This window comes from Lepisosteus platostomus, chromosome 11 (assembly GCF_059453375.1).
Source record: "Lepisosteus platostomus isolate fLepPlt1 chromosome 11, fLepPlt1.hap1, whole genome shotgun sequence".
Lineage (NCBI taxonomy): Eukaryota > Metazoa > Chordata > Actinopteri > Semionotiformes > Lepisosteidae > Lepisosteus > Lepisosteus platostomus.
Window position 1 is genome coordinate 30,113,859 of NC_142621.1, and position 27,663 is coordinate 30,141,521.

Here is a 27,663-nt window from a genome sequence, read left to right on the forward strand (position 1 = left end):
TTATTTCAGAAAGAATGTGAATATGTTTCCGGTCCTCCACATAAATGAGGAAAGACCACAGAGAAACTGTCTTCTAAAAACAGAGAGCACAGAATCGGCCTCAAGACTGGACCTTAAATCTTTAAACAGAATGATAGGCTCGGGATTCAGAAACTAAGTTCTTTAAACCCTCAGTTTAAAGGACTTCACTTTAATAGACTGTGAATTTATACAAAATATTGTAAAATCAGCTGTGGTAGACTTTCCCCACAATAACAATTAAATGCAAGAACAAATACTACAAAGGCTTAAATTGAGGAATATCAATGGTATCCTGTAGGCTTTAGAAAATGGCATACAGTATATTTATGGCACATTAAATAAAAGGGCTGTATATTCATGATCAAAAGGCACATAAACATTTTCGATTTTCAATTATGTTGATTGCAATTGTTAATAAGTCAAAAGATCCAGAAAGCATATACACTATATATATATTTAAAAAAATTATCGCGCAAAAGTGTTTTTGGGGGGCCTGAAAACATCATTCATAACAGACTTTCAACAATAATGGACAGCCCTTCACTCCCATTGGACTGTTAAGCCGAGGGATTAGTGTTAATAAGAACGGGCTCAAATTGAGAAAAGCTCTGCATTTACCTGGAATTCAAGTCCTGAGTCAGGCCTGTGCTGTCTATACTTTTAAGGATAATGCAAGATTTTTAAGGGAACATCCTTCCAGGCGGAAATGGCCTATGCATGCCTGGGGGTTTATAAAGATACCACCCTGCCTGGCCAAAAACCTACAGCTACTGAAAGCAGACTTTGTGTTAAGACTGCACATACATAACTGAAGTCAGAACTCCATGAATGCAGTTCCAAAAGGGCTCCATAGCTGGATAGGAACAGGTAAAGGTTTATTCCAAGCTGAAAGGAAAAGGAAAGAGACACCACGTTTTGGCTGTGGAGCCTTCTTCAAGTGAGTGTGATTCCTATAGCTGGATGTCTTTTTAGATCTTCAGGACAACCCGAGACTGATTCTCATTCTCAAACCACATTACTAGCACAAAACAAAAAAAACGGAAACTGGGGTAGACTGCAATTATTAACATCCCCAGATTTTGAAAAAAAAATATGACCTAGATGGTGGTAGAAAAAAGAAAAAGGAAAATCTGAATTTCCAGTACAGAACTGCAGATTAATCTCTGGTGTCACTTCATAATTGAAAGAACAGCGTAATTTTATTAGTGCCGCAAAGTCATTACGATAATTAACCTTGTGACATCACAGAGAAAGAACTGAACACAAAACAAGTGTAACAAAACCAAAGTGCCAGCGAAGACCGTTTTTTCCACTCAGCTCTCAGGGCCAGAATAAATTCTTTGTTTTCCCACTTTTCTTCCTATTTTATATTTTGAATTAATATAATAATTAGTATAATCAATATAATATAATTAATTAATCAAAGGAATGTACAAAAAAACGATGGGAACTTATCTATTGATGGAGTATTCTGGGGGTACAAGGGTTGACAGGACAATTTAATGGTATAAACTGAAATCTGTAACTGTGATTTGCAACCATTTTATCGAAGCAATAAGAAATGTTAAAACTGACGATGGTGGTAATTGCCTTTTTCATATGGTTATAACAAAAGGTTGATGAGGAAATCGTTATATTTTTATTTATTTAAAGTTTGGACATTTTGTAAAATAAATGCCGATTGCAGGTGGACTAGAAACTGGAAACAGGTTTATGAAAGAAAATGGAAAGGCAACTTGAATTAAAACCCAACACTTGGTTTCTACCACAAAGAAAGAGACCTGATATTGCACTGCCAACTTCAGGTCTCCACAAGCTTGAGGTTCTTGCAGAAACTATAAATGTAATGATGAGTGCAGAAGCTAAACACATTCAATACTCTTTAAACTTCAAACATGCCTATGAACATCTACTCAAGATAAGCTGACTGAAAATACAGTATCTAGCACCGGATAATGACTTACATAAACGCCTGCAGGCTGTATGAGCGAGACCTCAATGAGATCAAACTGCTATGTTACAAAGTTGCGATTAACTCCCTGTATTACCCTTCACTTTTTTTTAATATTTTATATTTGATTTCATGTCGACTCCCGTGAACCAAGTGGAAGAATGGAAGACAGCTCTGGCGAAGGGATGCCCTGTTACTGCACGAGAGTGAAATTTAACGGACTTTTGCAACCAGAAAATATAGTCTAGCGAAAAAAATAAAACAATACGCATTACATCTACAAGCAAGGATCCAGAGGAGTTCCATCAAAAAATAAAAAAAACAGACAGACCAGTCTCCCTCAAGAGGTTCCACAGACTGAAAACAAGAAGGCTTGTGCATGGAGATGAATCTAAAAAAAAAATCCAACCCCAGGGTCTGTGCCCTGGAACTAGAGCAGTAATGAAAAGCAACTCGGAGATAATGAGCACTGTGCACCAGACCCACAAAGAGCCCTCCCCCTGATGAGATCTAGGGAGACTTCACTCAGAACATTATTCCTCAGACAGCCCAGGTGGCTGCATGCCTTTAGCACTGGAGCCTGAGCCGAGAGATGAGCAGAAAGCAGTGGAACCAGACTGAGAGCTGTGCTGGACTGCTTTCAGTCTTGGGCTTCCTCCAGTGGGTAAGACACGCTGCCATGACAATACTGCTTATTTAAGAGGGGGGGGGGGTCTTTGAGCACCAACCTTTCAGCGTGGGACGTAAGAACATTAAATGACTTTGACGTCTGTGATCCCATCACCTTTTTTTTGGTCTTAAGGGCGCTTATATTGATTCTTCTGAGGTCCCTTTTGTTTCCTGAAGTGTGAAGTAGCCATTAAAAGTGCTTTTCTCTCAGCCTGGCGCAACTCAAAAGCCGCGTACCACAGGCATTTCACTCTTCCCTATCAGTTGAAAGGACACAAAATAGCTCTGCAATCCCTGTTCAGAAATGAGCTACACAAATACCGCACACTTCACTTTCTCGATGGATTAGAGTCCCACTGTATTACAGTTTAATCCATTTGAGATCTCCACCGACCTTACATTTGGTGTGTGCCCGATCGATATTTTATAGAGTCTAAACTAAAGCAGCTGACGGCTTGGCGATTCACACCTGCAACGACACGGTAATACATCAATGCATGTTGCTATACTTTACAGGGCCGAGCAGACTTCTGTCAAGGTTTCTTAAAACGCCCGACCTCCAGCAGTTAGAAACGGGGCCAGGCAGGAACAAGCAGATGCCCTCTCTGCAGGAGCACAGAGAAGGACCGCCTGAAGCATGTGTGCCAGTCTCCAGCAGCAGCAGCTACATCTTACTCTAAACAGACAGGCTGCTGCTATCCAGGCTGGGCCCCCTGCTTGCTCTTCATCACTGTCATGTCTTTCCAGCTGATACAAACCAGTAATACTACAGCAAAAGAGCAGAACATCTCTCTGATCTCTTTCAGTTGTGAATTTTTATCCTTCAGACTCGTTTTTGGGGGGGCTGAAATGTCCTTGAAATTCTGCATTGTTCTGTACTCCAGGGCCCTGTTCCAAGTGTCAGTTTGGGAGCCACAGGAGTGGACTGGAAATGGCTTGGGTGGCCACCGTGAACACGCTGCGCGCACAAGCAACTTGACAAAATCACTCAGCTGCTGCACAAATTGCTGTATGGTCAGAGAGAGCATCTTAAACTGAGCTAAAGAGTGACAGGGGAAAGTCTGACACTATATTAAATAGGGGACTAGTATTTGACACACTACCCTCTGGACCTGGGGTGGGTTCTCCCCAACATGTAATCCACTTTGGGGTGAACAGCACTGCATAACTGCAATTAATGATTACAGAAATCCTGAAATAAAGGCAGACATTTGAGTTTGTTTGCAACTGCCATCAAAATTAGTTTTTCTCCAGTAAACCTTCGCACATTGGCTGACCACAGGCAAAGAAGTACGCTTTATTCTGTTATGTAAATACATTAGTAAGTCAGAAGTATAGTGATCCACAAAAAGAACACATTTAAGTAAAAAATATGAAGTAAAAACTTTGGTCAGTTAGACTAATTGAAGTGTGATATTTAAGGGCTGAAAACTCAAGCTTCTTCATGAATTGTACAGGGGCCCCCTTTAGCAAACAATGTGTCAGCGTTGGTTACATCTGATAAATAGGTCTTACGTCTTATCTTGATTTCAAGGCTAGTATCAAAACGACACATGGAAAATGGATGACATTCACAGACACTGGAGATGCATTTTAAACTGGGGAGCAGCACAACAGTGGCAGTACCTTTCTCTTCAAAGTTTCCCTCTTCACTATCCAACATGATCTCAGGGGAAGACTCAATTCGGACTGTTCTGGTAAAAGGCTGGCCTTGCTTTTCCCCTGAGTATATACAGTCAGGGACTGGGTATGACACAAGAGACAAATCCCGCACCATCCTTCTAGAAAACCCATGACTCCAACAAACTCCTTTAACACACGTTCATGCCTTTTCTTGGTTGTCTTCTCTAGTGTCATACAGTAAACATAATGGAAGCCTGAGGCTGGATTTTTACAATTTTCAATATCTGTTGTGGGCTACTTGTAAAATAGACAGAATTTACCCTGTATGACTCTGTATGCCCTCCATGGAACTACAAGTGATTATAACATGAAATGACTCTAGTAGTTTTCATGCATTTCTACATTTTCTACATTCTACATCAGAATGGTAATTTTCCAATCATCCTCACATATTAGCAGTGCAAATAAAACTGTGTGCATGGATGTTCTTTGACCACTCCATTTTCTACAAAGTATGTGTGCTCATTCCAAATCAAAACGTGTTTGTTTAATCAACTGGTTTACACCCTCACTGATCCGACCGATAAATCTGTCTTGAATCCTTTCATATACTATTATAAATGACTAAATGCAGTGTACAATGCAAGGTATTCTTTTAAGAGAGCTGACCTGTGTCCTTGCCTTCACACAAGGTCACAAGAGAGCTCAGAACACACAAGGTGCTCCCCTAGATCCTGATCAATACTACATTTTCCCCAACCACAAAACTTTTATTTAAACCCACTGGAATCCTATGATAGTCCCGTCCTTTGTCCCTAGGAAGTAAAAGAAATAATCTTTGATGTGAAATCAAAGGTTGGTGGTCTGGAAGATGAGGCAAATGTGTTCCAAGTCAGGACACATGACAAAACAATGCAGCTAAATTGGTTGTCCAATAAATACAAAACCAGCGAAATACATAAACGAGCTCTTTCGGCAATCAGTCCGAAAAGTGTTTCCGAGCACAGAAGAAGATATTCTAGATGGGAAATGATGGCAGTGTAAATAAGTGTTCTTCTGTAGCACGCAAAGGTCTAACCAAAGAAAAACATGTGAACAGTTTTGTCAAACAAAACCTTGAGAAGCCAGACAGACTACATTTTGCTTTCTTTTATAGAAATAGAATTCATAGCCCAGGACTAGGAATCTGACTCCGATGTTTGATCTTCTAGTATCAGCCTTGGGGTTTCAATCAGATCAGCTCTTTTATGGCGTTTTTCCCCCTGGAGAACGGAGCTCAAACCGCGCAGACAAGTGACTCGGCTGTACAAGTGACAGCGCGATGGATCGCTTGCGCCGCCCCCGCAGAAGCCTCGATCTCCCTCCCTCCCTCCCACCCGGGTCCGGGACACTGCCGATGAGCGATTTCCCAGATTTCAGATTTGCTGAAGCTCCAGATTTTCAGTGGGGTTTTTCATGGGTTTTTTTTTAACATCATTTTGTCCTCCGGTCCACATGATCTCTAATTTATTTATCTCACTATACCGCCTGTTTCATTGCCCCTAGTTAAATTGTTCCCAGCCTTTAGAGGCTGATGATTTAAAGGCGACTGTACCTATTAAACCTGCTGGACCAGGGCTCTCCAGGATCGGGGCTGGAGAGCTGTAGTTCAGAGTACAATTCACCAATGGGTAAAAACACGAGATGTAAACATTTCCTTTGGCTTTATGTTTCCTCGATGTGAACTTCTAAGCTTTTTTACGAAGCACTGGAGTTTATAAAAGCAATAAAAATCACAATAAAGACTATGTGACTAGTTAAAAACAACAAGATGAGTTACGACACTACAACTCATGCCTCCAGAGGCTTATCTGTGAGGTAATAAAATCTGTTCGAAACAAAGACTTAACACCTGAAGCTGATTAATAAAAGGTCAGAGTTTTTTTTTTTACAGGGCGAACACCTGACCACAGCATTTGTATGCAGAGTGCTCAGAGACATCGTCTCCCGGTCTTGCGATAGGAAACACTAGATTGGAAGAGTTGGGGGGGGTGTAGTGTGCCACTTGTTATCTGTTAATGCACACTTCTAGACAGATATCAGATAATATTCTGCATTTGCTTATGCACCAGACTATGCTGGGCAATGGGTTTCCTCTGCACTAGGCATGCGAATAACAGGTCTGCCTTCGTCTGATAGCGGGAGCAGCTACAGTCGTTTACGAGAAAGCAGCATGAACTTTGTTCCGTCTTCTCTGTAGCGCAGTGGATTAGCGTTCCGATATGTCCTTTAGCATACGGCTCTGGACTGTGAATTAAAGGCGGAAGTGTAGGGGTTAGTAACACTGTCAAGGAGATATATCCAGACCACACACAGATATCCTCCCTAAAATCTTTTTAATCCTCATAAAATATCAGCAAATCCAAAGGGCCTGTTTAGACACATGAGGACGAGCACAGAAAGAGCACAGTCAGAGAATTGAACTGTGTGTCAGATTTCCACCATCCACGACCATCTTTGGCAAAGACTCCACCCGAGAGCAGAGAGAGAGAGACATCGGTGAGCTTCCCCTCACTGGACACAAACCCCCACAAGGCAGGGCAAACAGAACCAGCTGATGTGTGGTGAGCGTTCTGGCACACTATGGCTGCCATCGCATCATCCAGGTGGGGCTGCACATTGGTGGTGGTGGAGGGGAGTCCCCATTACCTGTAAAGCGCTTTGAGTGGAGTGTCCAGAAAAGCGCTATATAAGTGTAAGCAATTATTATTATTATTATTATTATTATTATTATTATTATTGTTGTTATTATTGTTACTGTTATTGTTGTTATTATTGTTATTGTTATTGAAGCTGTTACCCTGGCTTCGACTGGGAACAGAAGAAAGGTAATGGATGAAAGGATGGATGATATCCTCAGATGAGATATTAACTACTAAGCAGGCAAGATGGTTCATGACCTCCTCTAGTTGGTAACCGTTCTTATGCTCTAATGAGGAGGATGACTCTGCAATACAGGGATACAGAGCTCATAAGATGATCATTTAAGCTTCAGAAATGGCACTTAATTTATTAACTGACAAATTTATTTGAAGATCGAACAATTCAAAATTAAACATGAGTAAGAAGGCAGGCCTGTTCAAAATAAATGAACATTTACTGAAGGTCATTAAATACAGCGCAACAACACAGTGGTAAATGTATTAAGAAACAGATTAGAAAAGCTTTTTTTAACTGTCTTTTACAAAATGTTTACTTTTACAGTTTTGAAATTTCCTTTTTAACTAACAAATAAGCCACCAAGTACTGACAAAGAATATCAAGCACAGGGAATGATTAACCTCCTCTCGTTTCCAACTCCTCTTCTTCTTCAAATCACACATGGGCCACAGAAATACTGTAGACATTTCTTGAAATAATCGGCGATTATATCCATCGTAATACAATCCCAATGCCAGAAACGACAACAACATCTTAATAGGGGTGTGGAGGTCATAAACATTTCTGAATAATGACCTCAATTCCACTTACATCATTTACTTCTCTAATTATTTTAATAATTAATGTTACATTAATGAATGACAAACGAATGTCTATTTTTCTTTAATTACAGTTCATAAAGAAACAGCGAGTCCTCCTCGCTGCCTTCGAATTAATGCGCAGTGACCAGCATTAGTGCATAATCACCTACATACAGTATAAGAATGTAGCTGTTACAGCTCATTCTGACACTCCAGGGCAGATAGCACTCACAGTCAAACCTTGCCCTTGTGCTACACAGACCAGTAGGCTTTCTGATAAGATTTAACTCCTCAATTGTTAAAGACCTGGGCAAATAAAAGGCCAGTTCATCAAAGTTTAACTAACACACTGAGAGCACAGATGAGACAAAAGCCAGCAACCCTGTGGCGCACTTGAGTACTAAAGCCAGCCATCACTAGCTTAAACAATCAGTGTAAAAGAGTGCTGGGCACAGACACCCCTGGGATAATCAGTCAAGGGTCCTCCTGAGGCAGACACCCACAGTTTGCAAAGGGAATCACATCATTTTTCTTCACCAGCAAGGTTCATCCTTTCGGCACCTGCTGCTGCACTAGTGATCACTGAGCGCCATCTTATAAGGACAAAATACCAGGACTCTTGTAGAAATCACCTGTGCGCTCGGTTTCAATGTTAGATCAATCGGCTGTTTTGTCCAAGGCTTTGGAAAACAGAGTAACCACTAAATCTCCGGGACTGTGGACATCTCTGGAAAGGACAAACGCTGGGCCAGTGCTCAGTAAGGCCAAGAGACTAGTCTCTAATCTTTACTACTGCTTGCCTGAATCATACCTGGCAACAGTGAGTCAAGAACTTGCAAATGGGGACTTTTAAATCAGCTGAGGTATAATTATTTCCACTCAAAATACTTCCCCCTCCTGAACTGTCTTTTCCGATTCGCGAGGTAAAAACATCCAAGGGATGGCAAATTTCCATTGTGAAGTTCCTCATTTCCCACGTGCTTATTAATCATTCATAAAATATCAAGTGTGACTCTCAGAAAGTAATCAGCATCAGCAATGGGTTTCCACGAAAACTCAAGGTTAGTTGGGCGTTCGGTTCCATTTCCGAACTCCCACAGTATCCAGAACAACAAACCCATTCTAAAACACTGAAGAGGAATGGGAAATGATTTTCAGTCAAGGTCTTCGCATCAGCTCTTGAGGAGTGAAAGCTAGTTTTTCTGAGCGATGGCAAGGAATGAACTGCAGCTCACTTCAGAGCTCATGGTGCATACATACAGTAACACTAAAGTTCCAATACAGGGAATTTAAACCTGGTGGGTTAACAGTTCAGAATGTGTATTGCTTTTAACAACTGTAACAATCTTTTTCACTCTGAAGAAGAGGCAGATCGAAGAGAGGCTGCACACCTCAATGCTGCTCCACATGGGTTTTCAGGACAGTAAGCAGACAGTCTGATCTCCTCTGTTCTGCACGTCAGCGGGTTCAGCTAATTGCCTGCTGAAGTGATGCGGTAACAACACGCAACTCACTCTGCCTGGCTAATGATTCCACTGTAATATTGTTGATTCTGCTTGCTAAACTCTAATCCAGCTACTCGAAATGTCTGTCAAAAATTACTCCCAGTTGAGAAATGCATAAGACACGGATCTGGCAGATGGATCAGGGACCACAGGATCAGTTTATTTTCACCCCACCTGAGCCCAATTATTTAAGCACATTAAGTATAGATTAGGCCAGCTTTATTAGACATAGGCCGCAGAACTGAGGACCAAGGTGATCTACAATATTACAGGCTGTAGCATCACAGCATCTGAGGACTGCTGTCTTGACAGCAGAAATAGCTGAAGCAGAAGCAGAAACGTCATTCTATTAAAACTTAATATGAAATGTCCAAATATACACATTTCAACATTCACGTGTTCATTCTTCACCAAAACCTCTATGTATGATATATATTTAAATGTCTTGATAAGACAGGACCTATATGCTATACATCCTCATCAGAGCCGAGATGCTATGAAGAAACAGACTAAGATATTTAAACTTTCTAAAGACCTTCTAAGATTTCTAAGCCTTTTCTTCCTCAAAATGGTCATTACATCTCATTAATCATTTCCATTCCATCTCCTCATTCCTCCACTTTTGTCTCTCTCCAGTCGGTGCTCGGAACACAGCTGACAAGCCGCTACACTGTCTATGGATAGCGGAGCGGACGTGCCATCAGAGAGAGGAAGCAGAGCGGAGTAATTCACATTCATTCCATCCTGACAAGATGGACGCAACAGCTGAAGCGAGACCTGTGTGCACATCTGTAACCCATCCAAAACAGACCCGGACAGAGGGAGAGTACAAGCAAATCGATAGCTACTTTGTAAAGAAGGAACCAGAATCACAAGTAACTGGTGCTTTTTGGAAGATGTACACAGACCTTTTGAAAAGCAGAAGGTGTATAATGAAGATGTGTCTAGTGAAGATTTTGTTTTTGCCTGTCATATCGCATTCCACATGTTTCCTGCACTTCTGTAAGCTGACAGTCTTCCTGTATCAGCAATCTGAAAGCTCGATTGCGCAACACTGTGGCATCCTCTCCTTCATCTTTTTAGTATTTGGGCAAAACAAAAACTTGAGATTGTATCTGTGGCATTTACAAGTCAAACCACAGCTCCCTCACATTTTGTCGTTTCAGACATCTGAAAAATGGGAAAAAACACTCCAGACCTGGATTAAAACACAGATGGGCATTACAGATGTTGAATGACGTGCTCAATCCAACAAGATACATTTCATCCCTCTTACTCAGTAATCAATAAAGTGAAGCATATTTTCAGTTAACACTTAGGCCCTCAAGAACCTGGCTGGCCAGGTTTCTTCCAGATCTCTTGAGTGGAGGTGTAACTCATGTATCCTATGTCTGATTTAGCAATATGGAAGGAATAGGGTCTTAGCTGATTAAAGTCTTGGTTAATTGCCCAAGGCTGACCTAACTACCTAACTTACTGACCTTGTTTACATCTTATATGGTACCAAACTGCTACTGACCAAGCACAAATGTATGTTTTTGTATGAACATTTTGCTCATCTTCAAGAATAAAAGCCTACTGCTGTTCTAAGGGAAGTAAGTTAGAGACAAAGTAAACCTGCTACCTTCGTCTGTCCTCCTTGGTTCATTGCAATAAAGAGAAAGCTTGATTTATCAGAGTTGTGTGGTTTCCTGAGAAAAGGGTCTAACGTTACATTTTGTAAATCAAATAAAGGGCACAGCATTTATAGCGGGCATTACCTGGCAAGCTCCTTGTGATAGCAAAGAACACAAAGTCACTATTGAGCCATAAAATGCCAGAACAACAGGTGCCTGAATCATCTCTTATTTCTTCACATGAACTGGGAGAGTGTTACCTCCCTCGTCACCTTCTTCATGCTATTGATCAACAAATTCAGCAGTATAGTGCTGCTAATTAGATAAAATTGCTTGAACGGAATGAAAACTGTGATGCTAATCCAGTCATAAACAGCACTAATGCTAGACCTTAAACTGGTTTCCCCCTGGAATTCAGCATTTACAGTATCAGTCCATAGCTGGTATCCTTTTCAGTTTCCATGCTGTACAATAGTCGAACATTAAATCAAATGCTAACGAAAGTCATTTATAAGGTCTTGTACACGGACATTAAAAAACTCTACTCTAGCAGCCTGAATGGAGAGAAAGAAAAATGTCAAGCTCTGGAACAGGAAGGAATACTGCAAAAAATGACAGAGCAGCTTTTTGAATCAGAGACTGGTTCTGCTGACGTACTGTACAAGTAACATAAAAATACCGTATGCACTCTCCTCTAGAAATAACGCTGCCAAGCTGCCAAAGTCCGATGAGGTGAATCTGTCCCCAACACAGCTGAAAAGTCTGGACTGTGCACAGAAATACCAAAATAAAAGATCAACGTCTTCCACCTAATCAACATCTCAGAGACAAAGAGTTGGCAGCAATACAAACGTAGTGTGGAGGTGCAATAGGACCACACAGTGGTCTTCACTTACAGGATCATACTGCAGCACCATTAACGGGGTGTTATTGAACTATTACAGCTTTGCAAAGAAGAAGAATAAAAAAAGTAGGAGCATAAGCACTCCAGGTGAAAGAACTGAACTCAAAAAATATTTTGCATACATAAGGACCACAGAATGCACTGACATCTGAAGGTATTCCTCACAGATTTGATACACTCAACAAACAATATACTGAGGACGTACACTGAACTGTATATTCGGATAACATTCCAGACTCACTGATCAGAATGTTTCTAATAATATGGATGTTTATATTCAGCGGGATGATCTCTTTGCTATTCGGGTAGTTAAATGGGCTGTCTGATACAGACAATGGTCTGTGAAATGGGCTGTCTGATACCGTAGCAAAAATAAAAGGCTGAAGCACAAGTTCACACTTACACAAAACCAGATTAAATTTAGGCCGTCGTCCTGCCAGGAAGTCTATTAAATACTTCTCACAGATCTCAAGAGCCTCGGTACAGAATGGCAGTGTTGTCTAGGGATATAAACAAATTCAAATTTATAACTTCAGGCAGCACCATTACTTGAGTCTTCCCAATCAAGGCCTTCTTTCATTAGCTGCACAGAAAAAGATGGAAGACCTGCAGAAGTGAAAGTGAGTTACTTTTTCATGCTCGCAGACAAAGGTGCTCTATCATGTTTTCTTGATAGTTGACTTGCTCACACAAAATGTATGATAAGAGGTTAACATAACTTTGCTGCCGGTTATTTAAATACCTGATTTCGTTCACCACAAAATAAATAGGCCTTGTGGTGCCTCACAGTAGGACTGTCTTTGGAATGGAGACAGTGGTAAGCTAGGCTCCTTTATGACACTATCACCGCTAAATAAACACATAGGCTAGATAACGGCTGCACTTGGAAAATGCAGGCAGCTTCTAATCATATTTCTAAAAGAAACAAGTATACTACCACTGCCAAGCCTTAAAATAGACATAGAAAACAAACCAACGGCAACAAAAAAACCCTTAAGAGAGCTGATAAATTACTGGCTAGCCTCCTCTGCACACAGCTACCATTACTCAGGTGGGGCCAGATGGTCATCTGGTTGTTTAGAGACGACCACCACACCTCACAGAGCTCTGTCCGTCTCAGAAAAGAGCCGCTGACTCGGTCACTAAAGACAGGGTGGAGAACAGCCCTCTGCTTCCAGCAGGCTGCTTCCCAGGCCTTGGAATTAACAGCTACGATGGAGGAAACTTCAGCGGGGCCGTTTCTTTAGTTATGGAAACAAATAAATTCTCCTAACACAAAATGAGCTCGTCCAACTGACGCCATGTTACAGGCGTAGTGGACAATATTCTGCCCTCAACCCCCAACCTGCAGGGCTCTACATCACTGCTGTTTCTTCATTCCCAATCCACCTGTCGTCATATATCAAACAAGCCCCTATACCCCCTTTGCACAATTCTCGGTCCCAATTTTCTTTTTCTTGTGCACAGGCCCCCACTATAGTTACTGAGGTGCCCTCCTGTCCGACGTCATTTCGGACATGTTATTGTTTTGGTTCAGGATTGCATACATCCATAGAAATGTCTGTTCAACCGTACAAACACTTCGCCCAGCATCGTATTTTACTCTTCGTGTAAAAACCCCTGTCTGGAAAAATCTTTAAAAATGTTGTGCACGGGTCTAAAATCTGAAGAGTCAGATAAAGGGCAGTTTTGTGCGCCATTTTTTTTTTTAAGGGCACACTCTTCCTTGTTAATACTTAAGTCAAATGACTTTTCGGTTGTCTGTCTTTTGCATCCTCTCGGCTACAAAGGCATGTGAAAGCTACAGAGCCAGAACAGTTACAGTCATCCCTAATTAACACCTTTTATCCATATATCAATTTTAAAGAGCTCCTTCATCTTATGATGCGTACAAATACTTGTATTTCAGTCCCATCAGTGGGAAATGAATGTAGAGAGCTCTATAAATCTATCACAAAGAGAAATCATGTTCAGGGGGGGTGGCAGCTGCTTGGAAACAGGCCAGTCGGTGCTCTCGTCACCATTCCATCAATGGACCAGCAATAGCTCTCTGGGCCAGATTGTTTTAGCTGCATTTCCCATTCCCATTTTCCTCCCCCAATTCGTGCACTAACAATACCGTACGTATTGTGTACGCGGGTCATTTTTGTCAAAACAGAAACAGTGCCCCTTTCCACCCCTCCCTTTTACCCAGGACACCATTGTCACAGAGCGCACAAAGGAAAAACCACGTCCCCTAGTACACGAGAGGCTAGCCCTCACACACTGACAGCTGGGCTTCACAGAGATCCACACCTCCTACTGTATATATTCCTCTACGGCGCCCCGGCATCATACAGGTCTACAATCAGATTCAATTAACATGCAATCAAATTATAAAACCCAAGATTCTCTCCCTTTAATTGCTAAACCTGCACACACTGGATCACATGCTTGAAAATACAGATGCTGCATAACTAAGTGCTTCAGAAGAACCAAACATATTCATAACATTCCTGCAAGGGAAATACACGCACATAAGATTATCACCCTATAAAGATTCCAGCTGGATTGATTAACCCACGCCAAGAATAAAGTTACTGATAAACACATGGCTTAAATGAACACAGGTCACTTAGGAAACTGAGGTTTTGCAACCAAATATAAAATCCACTTCTATGCCCTTCATAGTAATGAATAGGGTTTCACAGCTGCTTCTCTCCATGCATTGCAAACACACCAGGGAAACAGATGCCCACTGCCCTGTAGAAAGTGCCACTCCAGATTTGACAGGGTACAGACTCTTAAGCAAGCCAAAACCGGCTTGCTACGACTGCTTTGTAAATGTGTACAGAGATATTCAATAGTTAAAAAATGCTTCTCTGCTTCAGCAGTACAGCTGGTGCAAGAAACAGCAGTTCATGAACCTGGAAGAGGTCACAGGTCCTTGCTTATGATAATCACTGTATATACTGTAGCAGGGATTCCCAATCCTTATCCTGAGAAAACACACACCTGCTGGGCTTTTTTCCAACTGAGCGTCCAATTCAAACAACCGGACCCCTTAATAGAATGAACTGTACTGTAGGTCTAACGTGGGCTATTTGATTGACAGTTCCTAAGCAATGTATGTGGTTGCCTTTTAAGTATTGCGTTTCATAAGCAAATCCGAAAAAAACATGCAAAAGTTCCACCTAAAAAAACTTGTTTGATCCAGTTATGGATTCATTCAAATAAAATACTCAGCTACAATGAAAAATAAGTTGGTGTGGGAGACCCCTGGTGTATATATACAGTATATTATTCACCATTAACTGTACATTATGGCATCAGATTTCAAAGCTCTGGCTTTGTTTGGCATTGAATCTCTTTTTTGTGTAATTTTTGCCTTCAAAAAATGAGAACCATTTCGCATCACAACACCAACTAATGGATGAGGCTGTTCGAGTGTACGTACCTACATTGTGTTTTCGGCAAGCCTTGGGTTCACAAACACTTACAAAATTGTGAATAAGCTGCAGTCATTACAATAATTATAGTCTTGTGGCTTGGCAGGTACCAGACAACATCAAAATTGTCTTTAATTGCTTTATTAAATTATGTGAACTCATTCATTTATTATAACATCCATTCCTCACATCCAACTCAGCGCGAAAAGCACTATGGCCAAGAAACAGTCGTAGCGTCTGAAATCTTAACGAGGCCGAAACCTGAAACCGGGTAGAACGACTATTATTAAAAAGAAAAAAATCAGCTGGACCCTGCCACTACAAGGACCAAGTTCAAAACGCCTGAGGCACCTAGTCCAGGGAGAATTATTACACACAACAAAAATCTTAAAACTGCACACACATTGTGTACATACACATACTGGGAATGTTTGGAACAAATACAAGGCCAGTAATAATTCAATCATTTTTCCATGTCAGAATGAGGGCAGCATGGTAGCCCTGTGCTTAGTGTTACTGACTCCTAGTGCTGGGACCTGGGGTGCTATCTGTGAGGAGTTTGCATGTTCTCCCTGTGTTCATGTGGGTTTCCCCTGGGTGCTCTGGTTTCCTCCCACAGACATACTGGTAGGTGAATCGTCTTCTGGGAAAACTGGCCCTGCGAGTGTGTGTTTCTATGTGTGTGCCCTGCAATGGACTGGGTTGTACCCTGCCTTGCGCCTGTTGCTAGGGTAAACTCCCCCCCCCCGTAAGCCAGAACTGGAAAAAGCGACTAGAAAATGAATGGAGTGATGCTGGCGTGAGAACAGGGCTCAGACGAGTGAGACTTGAGTCAGGCTAAGCGGGATGGCTGACTGAGCTAAGCGGGAGCACGCTAAGGGTTTTTGTAAGGAAACCCTCCTTCGGCTCGGCTTTCTGCAGGCCGCTGAGATATTCCCCCCCCCCGGCTCCCACTCTGCTCCCACAGGCACGCAGGAGGAGTGATGAGAGCGGAAAGCTGGAGGTTAAATATTGTGATGGGGAAACATGCAGACATCCACTTCTTTGTCTATAATTCATAGAACAAAATGGAACTTGAGATCCTCTTCGCTAGCTCCGACCGCCAACTGGCAGAGCCAGGAGACAGCAGGGAGCGAGTGAGTGCCCCGGCGAGGAGACATGCATGTGGAACTGCAAAGTCTCAGACTACATGATGGAAGCATGGGTGGGGGGGACAAACAGCACAACCTGCCACCCATTAAAACAACAGAGTGCAAGATCAATAACCTGATTACTGACGGATCAATGATCTTCTACCCGCCACAGTTTCGGTTCACACATAGAAGAACACCATCCCCTCCCCGCAGATGTGTGGATTTTTGTCATCCAATTTGCAGTCTTGATGCTGCCAAAGTAGAATTGCTGTTGGCAATAAAACATGGCATCCTGATCGGGCAGTCTGAGAAACCAAACTTGACTGGGATGCTGGCAGCACAAGGAATTAAGTGGATTAAGAGGAAATTACGGCGATTACACACTGATTTACATTCCATGTCTCTTCTTCAGGAGTAACAAAGCAAAATAATACAGACGTTCTAAGAACACACAAAGGGGTCACTCCTTCCCTATATGAGGGGCCATTATAGCACACCCAGATTCTACCAGGAGACATGCCTCAATGTGTCATCTGAATTACAAAAAAGAAGACAAAACCACTTAAATTATATCAAATGGACCAAACAATTTACAAACACAAATCCCCATTATGCCCCAAGAATATGATCATTTTTTGTGTATTTATATATAATACACCAAAATTTCTAATCACATTTTCCTTCTCAGGATAATTTTTATCAACAGTGAACAGTTTCATAATGCAGGTGTTACACATCTGCAAAGCCAAAGCAAGGTAGAGATATTTAATCTTGGGGAACACATAACGACTTCGCTAGACGGATACGTTCACCAACTGTCAGGAACACAACGCAGGGAAAAGTGAAACAATACATTGTAAGTTCAATATCTCCTCTTTTTATTAGACCCACGGCTTGACATCCCCCCTTACCGAAAGCCAATTTCTTATTTTCGTATCAGGTTGTACGTCGTCGAGGACAACTCTTCCTCTACAAAAGCAGCAGGCACCTGACCCGCCCGCAGACACAACCCGGACAAAGAGCTCTCCTCTCTGAGTCACACCATCACTCCTCCATAAATCGGATAGTCGCGAACCTGAAGCAATAAAATCAAGCTGCGTGTGCAAAATGCATTACTTAGCTAAATCCATTAGCTCAAAAGAAGCACGCACTTTAACAGCTCTGGCAGATACGTATATAGTTTATACTATAGATTTATCAAATCGTATGTAATACAATTTAATAGCATTTTCAGAAAACACTTGGCCATGCGGAGTTAAAGCATTCTCCGTAAAAAAAACAACAAATGTGGGCCCTCGGGTTCAAAGGCAACGGTCAAACGTTTCCCCCCAGCGGGAGAGGACCGGCACCCGTGTCCGTGCGGTTTCCAGGTGTGTCGCCGGTACAGTACGGTCCGGAGACGGGAAGCGCACAGACGTGGGAGTTCAGTGCGGCTTGACGCAGCGCATCCCCAAGCCCGTCAACAACACGCACACACACGGCGCCCCGATCTCACCACCCGGGGAGAGCAACAGACACACGCAGAGCCCGCTAAGGGTTGCTCAAGTCCAACGGGAAAATGACACATCAAGCAAGTGTCGGGTCTTGAAAACGAAACGCCGGTTTCCTCTCTTTCATGCATTGAAATCTGTCCCCCCCCGATGTTTACCTCATATTGGATGTACTGTTTCCTCCACTCGGGAGTGATATGGGCTGAGAGGTGCTCCGCGAATTTCATGCTGGACGGTTGTCCCCGCTTATCGGCTCCTTACTCCCGGTGTTCTCCTGGCTCTGCTCCTCGGAGTGCTGTTTATCACTCGTTTCGATTAAAAATCACCGCTGCCTGCTGTCTTGTCCCGGCTACTGTCGTACTCCCCGGGTTCCCTCTCCAACATATTACACAGGGAAGGGACACCATACAGCAAACACTCAAGAAACACCTCCCTCTCCCCTCTCAAAGAAGTGGCTAAATGATGTGGTAGCTGGTAAAGAGCGGGGAGCTCGAACGTCTTTCTTTCGCTGCTCTCTCACCAGCACTGAGGAAAATCCCGTCCGCCATCACAGTCACCGAAAGGCGCCGTGACGTCACCGCGCACACTGACAGCAGCACCTTGGCACCGCCTCCGAACGTTAAGGATCCGCGTGTCTGGGATGCACTGCGGGTTGACGAAACAGAACCGCTCCTATTACACGTACAGTAAGTTTACAGAAACAATAATTAAGAGTCAAATAATTCATTTCTATGGCAAAACTCTCTTAGTCACCATCTTTCAAAATAGATCGTGCTTTTGTGGAATCAGTCTAAAGAAGAATGATGCATTCCTGGGCTTAAAGAAATGTCCTACACCAGGGGTTGTCAATCTGTCAAAAAAAGTGTTTTCTAGTTTTTGTTCGACCCGAGCCCATAGTTATAGAGCTGTTCTGCTCTTTAAATTCACTGCATGACTGTATTACTCCAAGGTGCTTCATAGGCCTCCTGTGCCTTTAGTGAAGTCGACATTTTGAGTAAACAATAGCAGAAGACATTAAGAAAACTAGACACAAAACACACACACAAACCTCCAGGACAAGAGTCTATCATTCTTGTCCTTCACTGACAGTCTAAAGAAAAAGTGTCTTTTTAGTCTTCAAAATCTTCAAAGACATTGAAAACTTCCTCCCAATAGATTTGTTCAGAATTCATCAATATAAATATATTTGCCTGGTGCCCTTATCAGAAGTGACTTAAATGCATTTCCACTTACAGGGCAGGGACTTTTCCTGGAGCAATCTGAAGAACAGTACCTCACTCAGGGGTACAAATGGCACATCCCAATATGAGTCTGAATCATTTCTGCGTCAACAGTGACACAGACCAGAGAGCACAGGTGAGAATAATGGGAAGCAAGTAAACAGTTCAAGTCAAAATACTTTATTCATCCTGGAAGGGGCCATTTAAGCAGCAAGCGGTGCAACATACAACACAAGACAACAACAAAGACAAAACAAGAAAATAAAACATTGCTAAGAAAAAGTATACATAGGTATAACAGTAAATGGACCATAGAAGTAATAATAATAATAATAATAATAATAATAATAATTGCTTACACTTATATAGTGCTTTTTTCTGGACACTCCAGTCAAAGCACTTTACAGGTAATGGGGACTCCCCTCCACCACCGCCAATGTGCAGCATTGGCGAAGTGATTGAAAGTAAGAGTGTGCAGTATTAGGAAGGTATTAATACATGCATATTTGTGGGGGGGTGGACCAGAGCTCTGTCCAATACACATCCTTTACACTCATTGTTTGCGAGTCTGATAGCCTCTGGAACAAAGCTAAATCTTTTTTTATTTGTTTGGCACTGTGGACAGCAAAAACGTCTTCCTGAAGGCAAGAGTTCAAAAGGCTAAAGAAGGATGTGAGCTGGGTCTTCGATGTTGGCACAGGCCTTCCTCAGGGTCTGCTGGGCATACAGCTGTGCCAGGGGTCTGAAAGGCTCACCAGTGATTTTGGAGGTGAGGTTTACAACATTGTGGAGGCAGTTTTTGTCCTTTTGACTGAGTGAGGTGAACCAGCAAATACCAGAAAGTTAAAGTACTTTCAATAAAAGACCTATTAAATGTTGAAAGAATTCTATTTTGGACTCTATTTTGGACATAAGAACACAGTTTTCTCAGACCATATAAGCACTGCTAGGATTTCGTCACAATGACATCTGTGTTCTTGATTATCATCATACACAGAGACCAGATATTTGTAACTGTGCACTATACCAACAGACCAACATGGAGTGTTGTAGGAATGATATTGCTTTTGTTTTTCTGTCAAATTAACAATTATTTCTTTTGTTTTTGACACGATCATCTCAAGGTTAGAAGTACCATACCAGTTGACAAATTTGTCCAGGCTCTGAGAAGAGAGAGATTAATACACTGTCATCAGCAAACTTGATGATATAATGATTTTCATAGCTGCTTCAACAATCATCGGTATAAAAGATGAAAAGGAGGGGAGAAAGAACACAGCCTTGTGGTGAACCAGTGGAAGTGCAAATGGAGTCAGATGTCAAACCATTAATAGATACATTTTGTGTTCTATTCGTCAGAAAACTAATGATCCACATGATAAGATGATGATCTAATTTGACTTTTTCAATCAGAATGTGTTGCTACATTGTGTTAAAGGCTGTTGAAAAATCAGCGGGGGGGGGGGGGGGCACATCTGTACACAAAGGGTTGTGGGTGTCTGGAACAAGTAGCCCAGCCAAGCTGAAACACTGACCCCTTTCAAGAAATGGCTAAATGAATTCCTCAGATAAACTACTGGCAACCCAATATATGGGTATATGAGGTATGTGGGCTGAATGACCTTTCGTTACCTTTTCTTGTGTTTAATCTGTAGTGAAGCTACATTCACTCTAAAGTTTACCCAGAAACACATAAAAGACCAGATCAGCTTGTCCATCCATCCATTTTATAACCTTCTTCCAATTCAGGGTCGCAGGGCAGCCAGAGCCTATCTAAGCAAGCAACAGGTGCACGGGCAGGCTAGGATCAGCCCAGTCAGATATAATGGATTCAGTGAAGCAGACATTAGATTCATAGGTTATACTGCCCTCTTGCCTCATACACGAGTACTGCAGGTAGCTTTGATGTTGAGAGTGAGAAAGGCTGCTTTGCAATGCAAGGTGTAAGCAGATCCATGAAGTTGCCCCCCCCCCCTACAAACAGCACAAACGGTAAAACCCACCGCAATCGTTTGTGCAGCGGCCAACTTCATGGAGCAGATGCAAGCTTGTGAGTGTTCACGGCACACTACAATGATATAAATAATGGGGAAAACAAAGCAATCCTTTAAAAATGTACAACATAAGATCTATTGAAATATGTGGTTTATGTCTATCATGAAGGTGAATTTTCTTGAGAAACTGCAACTGCAAGTTAAGCAATTGAAAAGGTGCTAATTCATAAATCCCAGCAGTCAAAACAGTAACGCCACTATTCCATAGCAGTCTTATTCTATTTAATTGCATGTTGACTGTTTCCATACAGTAGACCCTTTGAAGAACAAAGTTGTTTTCCTTTTTTCAAGATGATTTACAGTGTTTAAAAGTCATATACCGTACAATGTTTCCAACGGTGATATACATACTGTATATAACTGTACAAAACTAGTTCATGAGTTATTTATACTGAGTATTTAAACAAACTGCAGAACACATCTGAAATATGTTACCTTGGTGCTCAGGATACATCATGGGTATCCACCCTAAACAAGGTGCAGCGGGATTATAACACAGTAATCTTTGAAAAGAAGACATACAGGAATGTTGAAATGTACTGTAAATAACTGTAATGTGCAGTGTAGGAGTGCATTGCTGGTGGGACAAGGTCTGTAGGTTGTAAAATAATTTAATTGACAGATGAAGGCCACATAGGCAGAGTTAGGCCTAACTGAGTTAGTAGTGACTGGGGGTAGAAACTGCATTATAGGAACAATAGTCTGAAAGCCAGTAGTCATCCTTTATCACAGAGCGGAAGTCTGGTGTTCCTAATCAGCTTCACCCGACTTATCACCTATTACAGCTTTTCGCTCTTTGTTAAGGATTATACATCATTTAAAATGAACAGTAGTCATTTCAGGAGCTGTTTTAATCCCACTTCTACATATTTTGTCATGGTAGCACTTACAGTATAAAATGCTTGAAATGGGAGCACTGAGCAGTGCACACCTACTGCAGGTTTCTATGAATCCCAAAGGACTAAAAGGTCATTTATTTGTCTTTCCTCTTTAGAACTGTAAATGGTCACTTAGACCAATTATTCTCTTAACTAAAGAAACCTAACTCTCCTAGGTCAAAAGGTGATGATTGAATGAGGTAACTAGAAACCTTCCTGGTATGATGCCCACAATAATGGAATGTGAAAGATTGACCTCACATGCTGACGTGACTCAGAACACAGAACCATCAATATGACACAGTGCAGGAATTTCATTGACAGATTGTACCGTGTGGATAGGAAGTATGGCAAAGGGTCTAATGATACGAGCAGTTAGAGACACATTCAAGTCCCAAGACAGCAGTTTATACTGTTTAAGAGGATTCTTGTTTTGTTATTTGAGGCTTTTCAAGCTCTCTTACCCCTTAAACAGAATTGTGGTGACTTCATCTTGGATAACCACATTGCTGTTTTTTCTGATTTTTCCAGTCATTTTCATCCAGTATTTAAGCAACGTGATTGTCACTAGGAATATTTATAAACAAGGTTAATGGCCAGACTGAATCCATTGAATGTGTCAGAGCATTTCTCATGAAGAGATGGAGGGTATGTACAGTAACACTCTACCGTGTGAGTCTGGTGAAAATCTACCAGGATCTGTCACTCAGTCTGTGGTAATGCCGCCAGAAAGCTCCGCATCGATCACTCACTTCAGTAAGGATTCAAAATAGCAGTACTGAAGCTGAAAGGTACTGTGCGGTTTAACATCGTTTAAAACTGAAATGAAGAGCAAACTCTTAACTCTTATTGAGAAATGGAATTCAGATTTCACTTGTTAATTCCTTATGAAAACCTATTGCGTTACCATAACTCCTTGCTGGTAAAATAGAAAAAAGGTATGCCTGCTTGTTCCATCCCTCTTCAAAGCTTTGGGTAAAGAAGTACCTCCTGTTCTCAGTTCTAAATACACAGAGTGAGCTTGGGGTTGGTACCACATACCTCTGGTTCATATCCCCAGTCTCAAGAACACCTTCAGAACATTAGATGCAATGCAGACTTTAAAGCAAGGCAAGCAAGAGCTGAGAAGAGTAAGCAATGCGTCTGTCATGTTTCTTTTATGTCTGTCAAACGTAAAGGCAATGGATCAAAAGGAATTTACTTTCGTAATCTCAACTCCTATCCGTTTACGTTTTCCTTCTGCCCGTTTGACTGGACTAAGGTTCTCTAACAGACACAAAAGACATAAGCATGGGAGAAAAACAGCCTACAGAAAGAATTGTGGCTGAACCTCATTAAAGAAATTGGATCCATAAATACGCCATTCCCTTCAAGTCCAGCAACTTTTATTTTAATGGATTGTGTTCAACCTAAATAGGCTTTACAGTTGGCTGCTTACAGTACGTCTCAGTTTCAGGGAGCATCCTCTGCAGAGTTCTGCAACACGCAAGGAGTTCTGTCAGTTTTCCTGGGCCGCTTCATGTACGGTAGCTGAGCAGAGTACAAAAATAATGACCACGTCCAAGAACAATTACTGTACCTATTAGCCCTTCAGAAATCAGACGACCTAGTTTCTGCATTTAAAACTGTATCATCCAGTGAAAATATTTCTCTCTGAGCTAATCTGTTGATAGCACATAACCCACTTTCACTCTAAAGTATGAACATGTACAGTAGGTGTGTGACATTCCAACATTTGAGGAGACTATTACAGCAGACCTGCCACTAGAGGCCGGTATATCATCTGTCATTTACAGACAGACACACTGGGTGATAATTACACTACAGATGACTCACCAATGTAGGATACTGTATATAAAGAGCCTAATGGTGTTAGCTGGCGGTTGGATGTTTGATATACTGTATGTCTAGGGAGGAAAGGCTGCTGAGGAATCGGCTTACTGGAAAGACCTGCACGATCTCTGAAATAAAGCCTCTTGTACTCCGCGGTATCACTATTGTGAGTTTATATGCGTTCAGATCCCTGCAGCCACCTTAGTTGAGGTTGGGGTCAGTCACAAGGTGTATTTGCCTTTACCAGATGGAGTGACAACAGCATGCAGGTCAACAGCAATGGAAGGAAAAAATTCTCTGCTATACAATTTAAACATAGAAGAGGCGGAAGTGATTTAGATACCATACTGTAAGTACTCAAGATTAATAAGTTCCCAGGGACCAATGATGTCTTATTAATTGTGCACTAAGAAAGCAGATGTTATTCAGAAGCCACTGATGTATTCCAACAGTAGCTCAAGACAGGGATACCCTAGGACTGCAGAACTGCTGATTTAATACTCATATCCAGGGTGAGAAAACTGAAGCATGTAAATACCACATTTAGTCTGATTTAATGGTACAGTATACCAGTCAGCCTGATTTAATTGTAATGGAAGGCAATGAAAACAATTACTAAAACTGAACTATCGGATCACCTTTATGGAAATGATATGAATTTAGAAAAGGTTGGTCTACCTAAACCAACTTGTAAATAGTTATTTGATATGGTGTATTCAGACTTTCAGAAGTGTTTTGCTAAAGTTCATCATAAAATGTTCATTTTCAAATTACTAGCTGGCTGTCATGGAAATGTGAGGGTTTGGATTGAGATTCAGTTGACAAATGAAAAAACTATACAGATAAGGGGTAAATACTCAAATTAGGTTGGAGTAATTAGTGCAGTACTTGGCATGCTGCTTTTCTTAATAGATATCAACGATCTAGATTGTTATAATTAGTATAACTTAGTAAACAAGTCAAGTTTGCAGTTGATACCAAATTAACACGATTTAGCAAACACTGTAGAAGCAGCACATGAAATTCATAAAATATTTGGACAGAATTCAAGACTGGGCAAACTCCTGAAAAATGATGTGTAAAGCAAACACGTGCAGGAGTTTGCATGCAGGTAACAAAAACATTATCTATAACAAAAAATGAAAAGTGCTGAGGTAGAAGAGGCTTCCTATGAAAAATACTACAGTCTGTTTATTCTGACATCCTTTAAATCTAGACAATGTGTGGAAGGGATGGTCTCGTGTTCTTTGTGCATTTGTAGTTAAATGTTTTTTTTTAACGATGCAATTTTTAAGTAGGGATTCGGAATTTTATCACCATCTGATCGAAAAGATATTGCTAGTCTGGAATCAGTCCAGTGAAAAGCAACCAGATGCATTTCAGGGCTTAAGGGCATGTTCCACACAGACAGGCTGAAGGAACTGGACCTTTTTATATTGAAAAGAGAAAATTACAAAGAGACCTCATCCAACTATTCAAAATCTTTAAAGATATTGACAAAGTTAGCCCAGCAGACTTGCTCATAATGAACAGTGAAACAAACCAGAGGGCACAACTGGAAACTACATGGAAGTGCATTTAAAACTGAAAAACTTAAAACAGGAAGCACGTCCTTACCCAAAGGGTTGTGGGGGTATGGAACAAACTACCAAATTTGGTGGTGGAAGCCAACACTCTGGCTTCCTTCAAGAAATGGCTGGATTTTTAACTACTACAAATCGAATGCGCTAGATGTGCTGAACGGAACCTATCTTGTATTCTTATGTAATTTCTGAACAATTGGGTGTGTACAACTGTTGGCTTCTGTTTTTATTAATCAAAAGACATTAAGGCTGGACAAGATCCTTGGAACAATAAGTTGCTAACTACCAATATGCCAGATGTGCCAAATGTTCTTCTCTGTAACCTTTCTTATGTTCTTAAATATTCAATACGACTCTCATCAGCTGAGGGCTGATTTATTACATGCTCTCGGAAAGTTACTGGATAGGTACTGTGTTGCTTTGGTGATTTTCTTTTTATAATTTTTATGACCCAACCTGCTACTTCCTGAACCACCTTTTGTCTAGGTTCTGTACTTCTTTCAGTGCATAACTGGCTGGTTGTTCTTCTAATTCTTATACCACAGTCCAGGGATGCTCACCCTCAGTTCTCATTGTCTGGAATCAAGTTTTCTACATCTGCTCAAGTAATAAGCAGCTCTTCATCTGGAAGTAATGATAATGTGATGAATACTCCATGTCATCAATTTCAACTTCCTATACTGTACACCTTAACAAAAAAACTGTCACTGGCTAAACTGTGCTCACTCCAAGACTCACACTGACGCCCCTCTAGACTGCTTGTAGTTTTGGAGACACTGGATATGTGAGACCTCAGTTTTGTCACAGCCCTGTTGTTACGCCCCACACTCTTCCTCGCAAATGCCATTCCATTCCTGTCACACCCCACACTCTCCCTCGGCAGCGGCGTTGCATTCCCAGAACCACTGTTTCACAATCTCATTCCTAATTGAACCCATCACATTCCCACATGCACTAGATTCCACAAATTCTCACTCCCTAACCAATTCTCCAACCACACCCCTTTCCTTTCAGTATTTAAACTCCCCTCACACATCTACCCATGCTTACTATTGAGAAGCCTCTTGTAGTATTCTCCTGTGTGTTTCCAAGCCTTTTGACTGGTCTCCTGTTACTAAATCTTTGCTCTCATGTTTTGACCATCCCTTTTGGATTTTGTTTTTGGATATCTCTTGTTACTGGACCCTTTGCCTCCCTAATTGACCAAGCCTCTGGATTTCGTCTTTTGGATTGTCCCTTTGCTACTCTGTGTTCTGTGGGATTAATGTTTACGCATAAGGATCCTCCTATTCTACCAATAGGTTCCCTGACACCTGTTGTCTTTCAGTCTAAAGGTCTGTGCATCTGGGGTTAATATCTAGTTTTCAAGAGGTCCTTCTCAGAAGTGAGCCACCTGGAAATGGTGCTGAGTAGTTACTTGAGGGAAAGCTAATTCTGCAATGCATGATGTCATGAAAGCAGCTGTTCTCCAAACTGCTGAAATTGTGTGTTTTATTTTTCTCCGTTCAACATGGCTTTTCAAACAGGGGCTGATGGACAAGATCAGCACTAAATTCCCACTGATCTTTCAGTTCCTCAAATCTAGACATGAGCTTTGACGGCATGACCCATTTTACGCAGGATGACTCACTTCTGTAGACAATGCACTTTGGAAAGTGACATCCTGTCATTATTCTTAAAGTCAAATTCATTCCAGTCAGAACTCCTGAACCATGAAAGTGTTCCAGATGCTCACCTAACAGGGTAACGTGTTCATTTCAAATATCTTTAAAAGCCATCTGAAATGATGCGTGTGTGCATTAAATTGCAGGTAGCAATTAGAGCAAATTTTCATCAATTGCCTTGTCAAATCAGAGTTGTATTTTACAACAGGAGGCCAGGGAGGCCTGGCGGGTTGTTTCTACAATGCCACTGAAGACTCAATGCCAATACGCATAACGCAACATGGAGAGTTCACAATGCAATATAAAGACCGAATTACTGAGTGAACAAACAAGAGCAAATTAAAGTAACTATACAAGGAAGGAGAAGTCAAGATCACATTTTGCTTACTACGTGCCAGTATCAATTGCTTAGCCAATATATTTATTTTTAACACATTTAGTTGTGTGGCCTCTGTCTGTGTGAAATAATAGTATAGAATATATTATATTATAGTAAGGCACAGATCTGGAAAATGGTATAAAAACATTTTAAAGACCCTTAACAATCAAGCTTTTTACGCATGAGGAAGTCATTTGTTAAGAAGTGGAAGG

General features: G+C 41.4%; 1 protein-coding gene across 2 annotated transcripts in view; it reads right to left on the bottom strand.

Annotated features, from left to right (window-relative positions):
- The window catches only part of xpr1a (xenotropic and polytropic retrovirus receptor 1a), a 146,408-nt gene that overhangs the window by 107,921 nt on the left and 10,824 nt on the right, over positions 1–27,663 (bottom strand). Inside the window, exon 2 of one of the 2 annotated variants that reach the window (XM_088599078.1) lies at positions 18,361–18,485. Coding sequence is in view for 1 of the 2 variants with exons in the window: in XM_088599077.1 (XP_088455203.1) it covers positions 17,999–18,067 (69 nt within the window). In the remaining variant the exon portion in view is untranslated. Of the gene's footprint in view, positions 1–17,998; positions 18,486–27,663 lie in introns of both variants that reach the window. The other variant, XM_088599077.1, reaches the window with a different exon arrangement.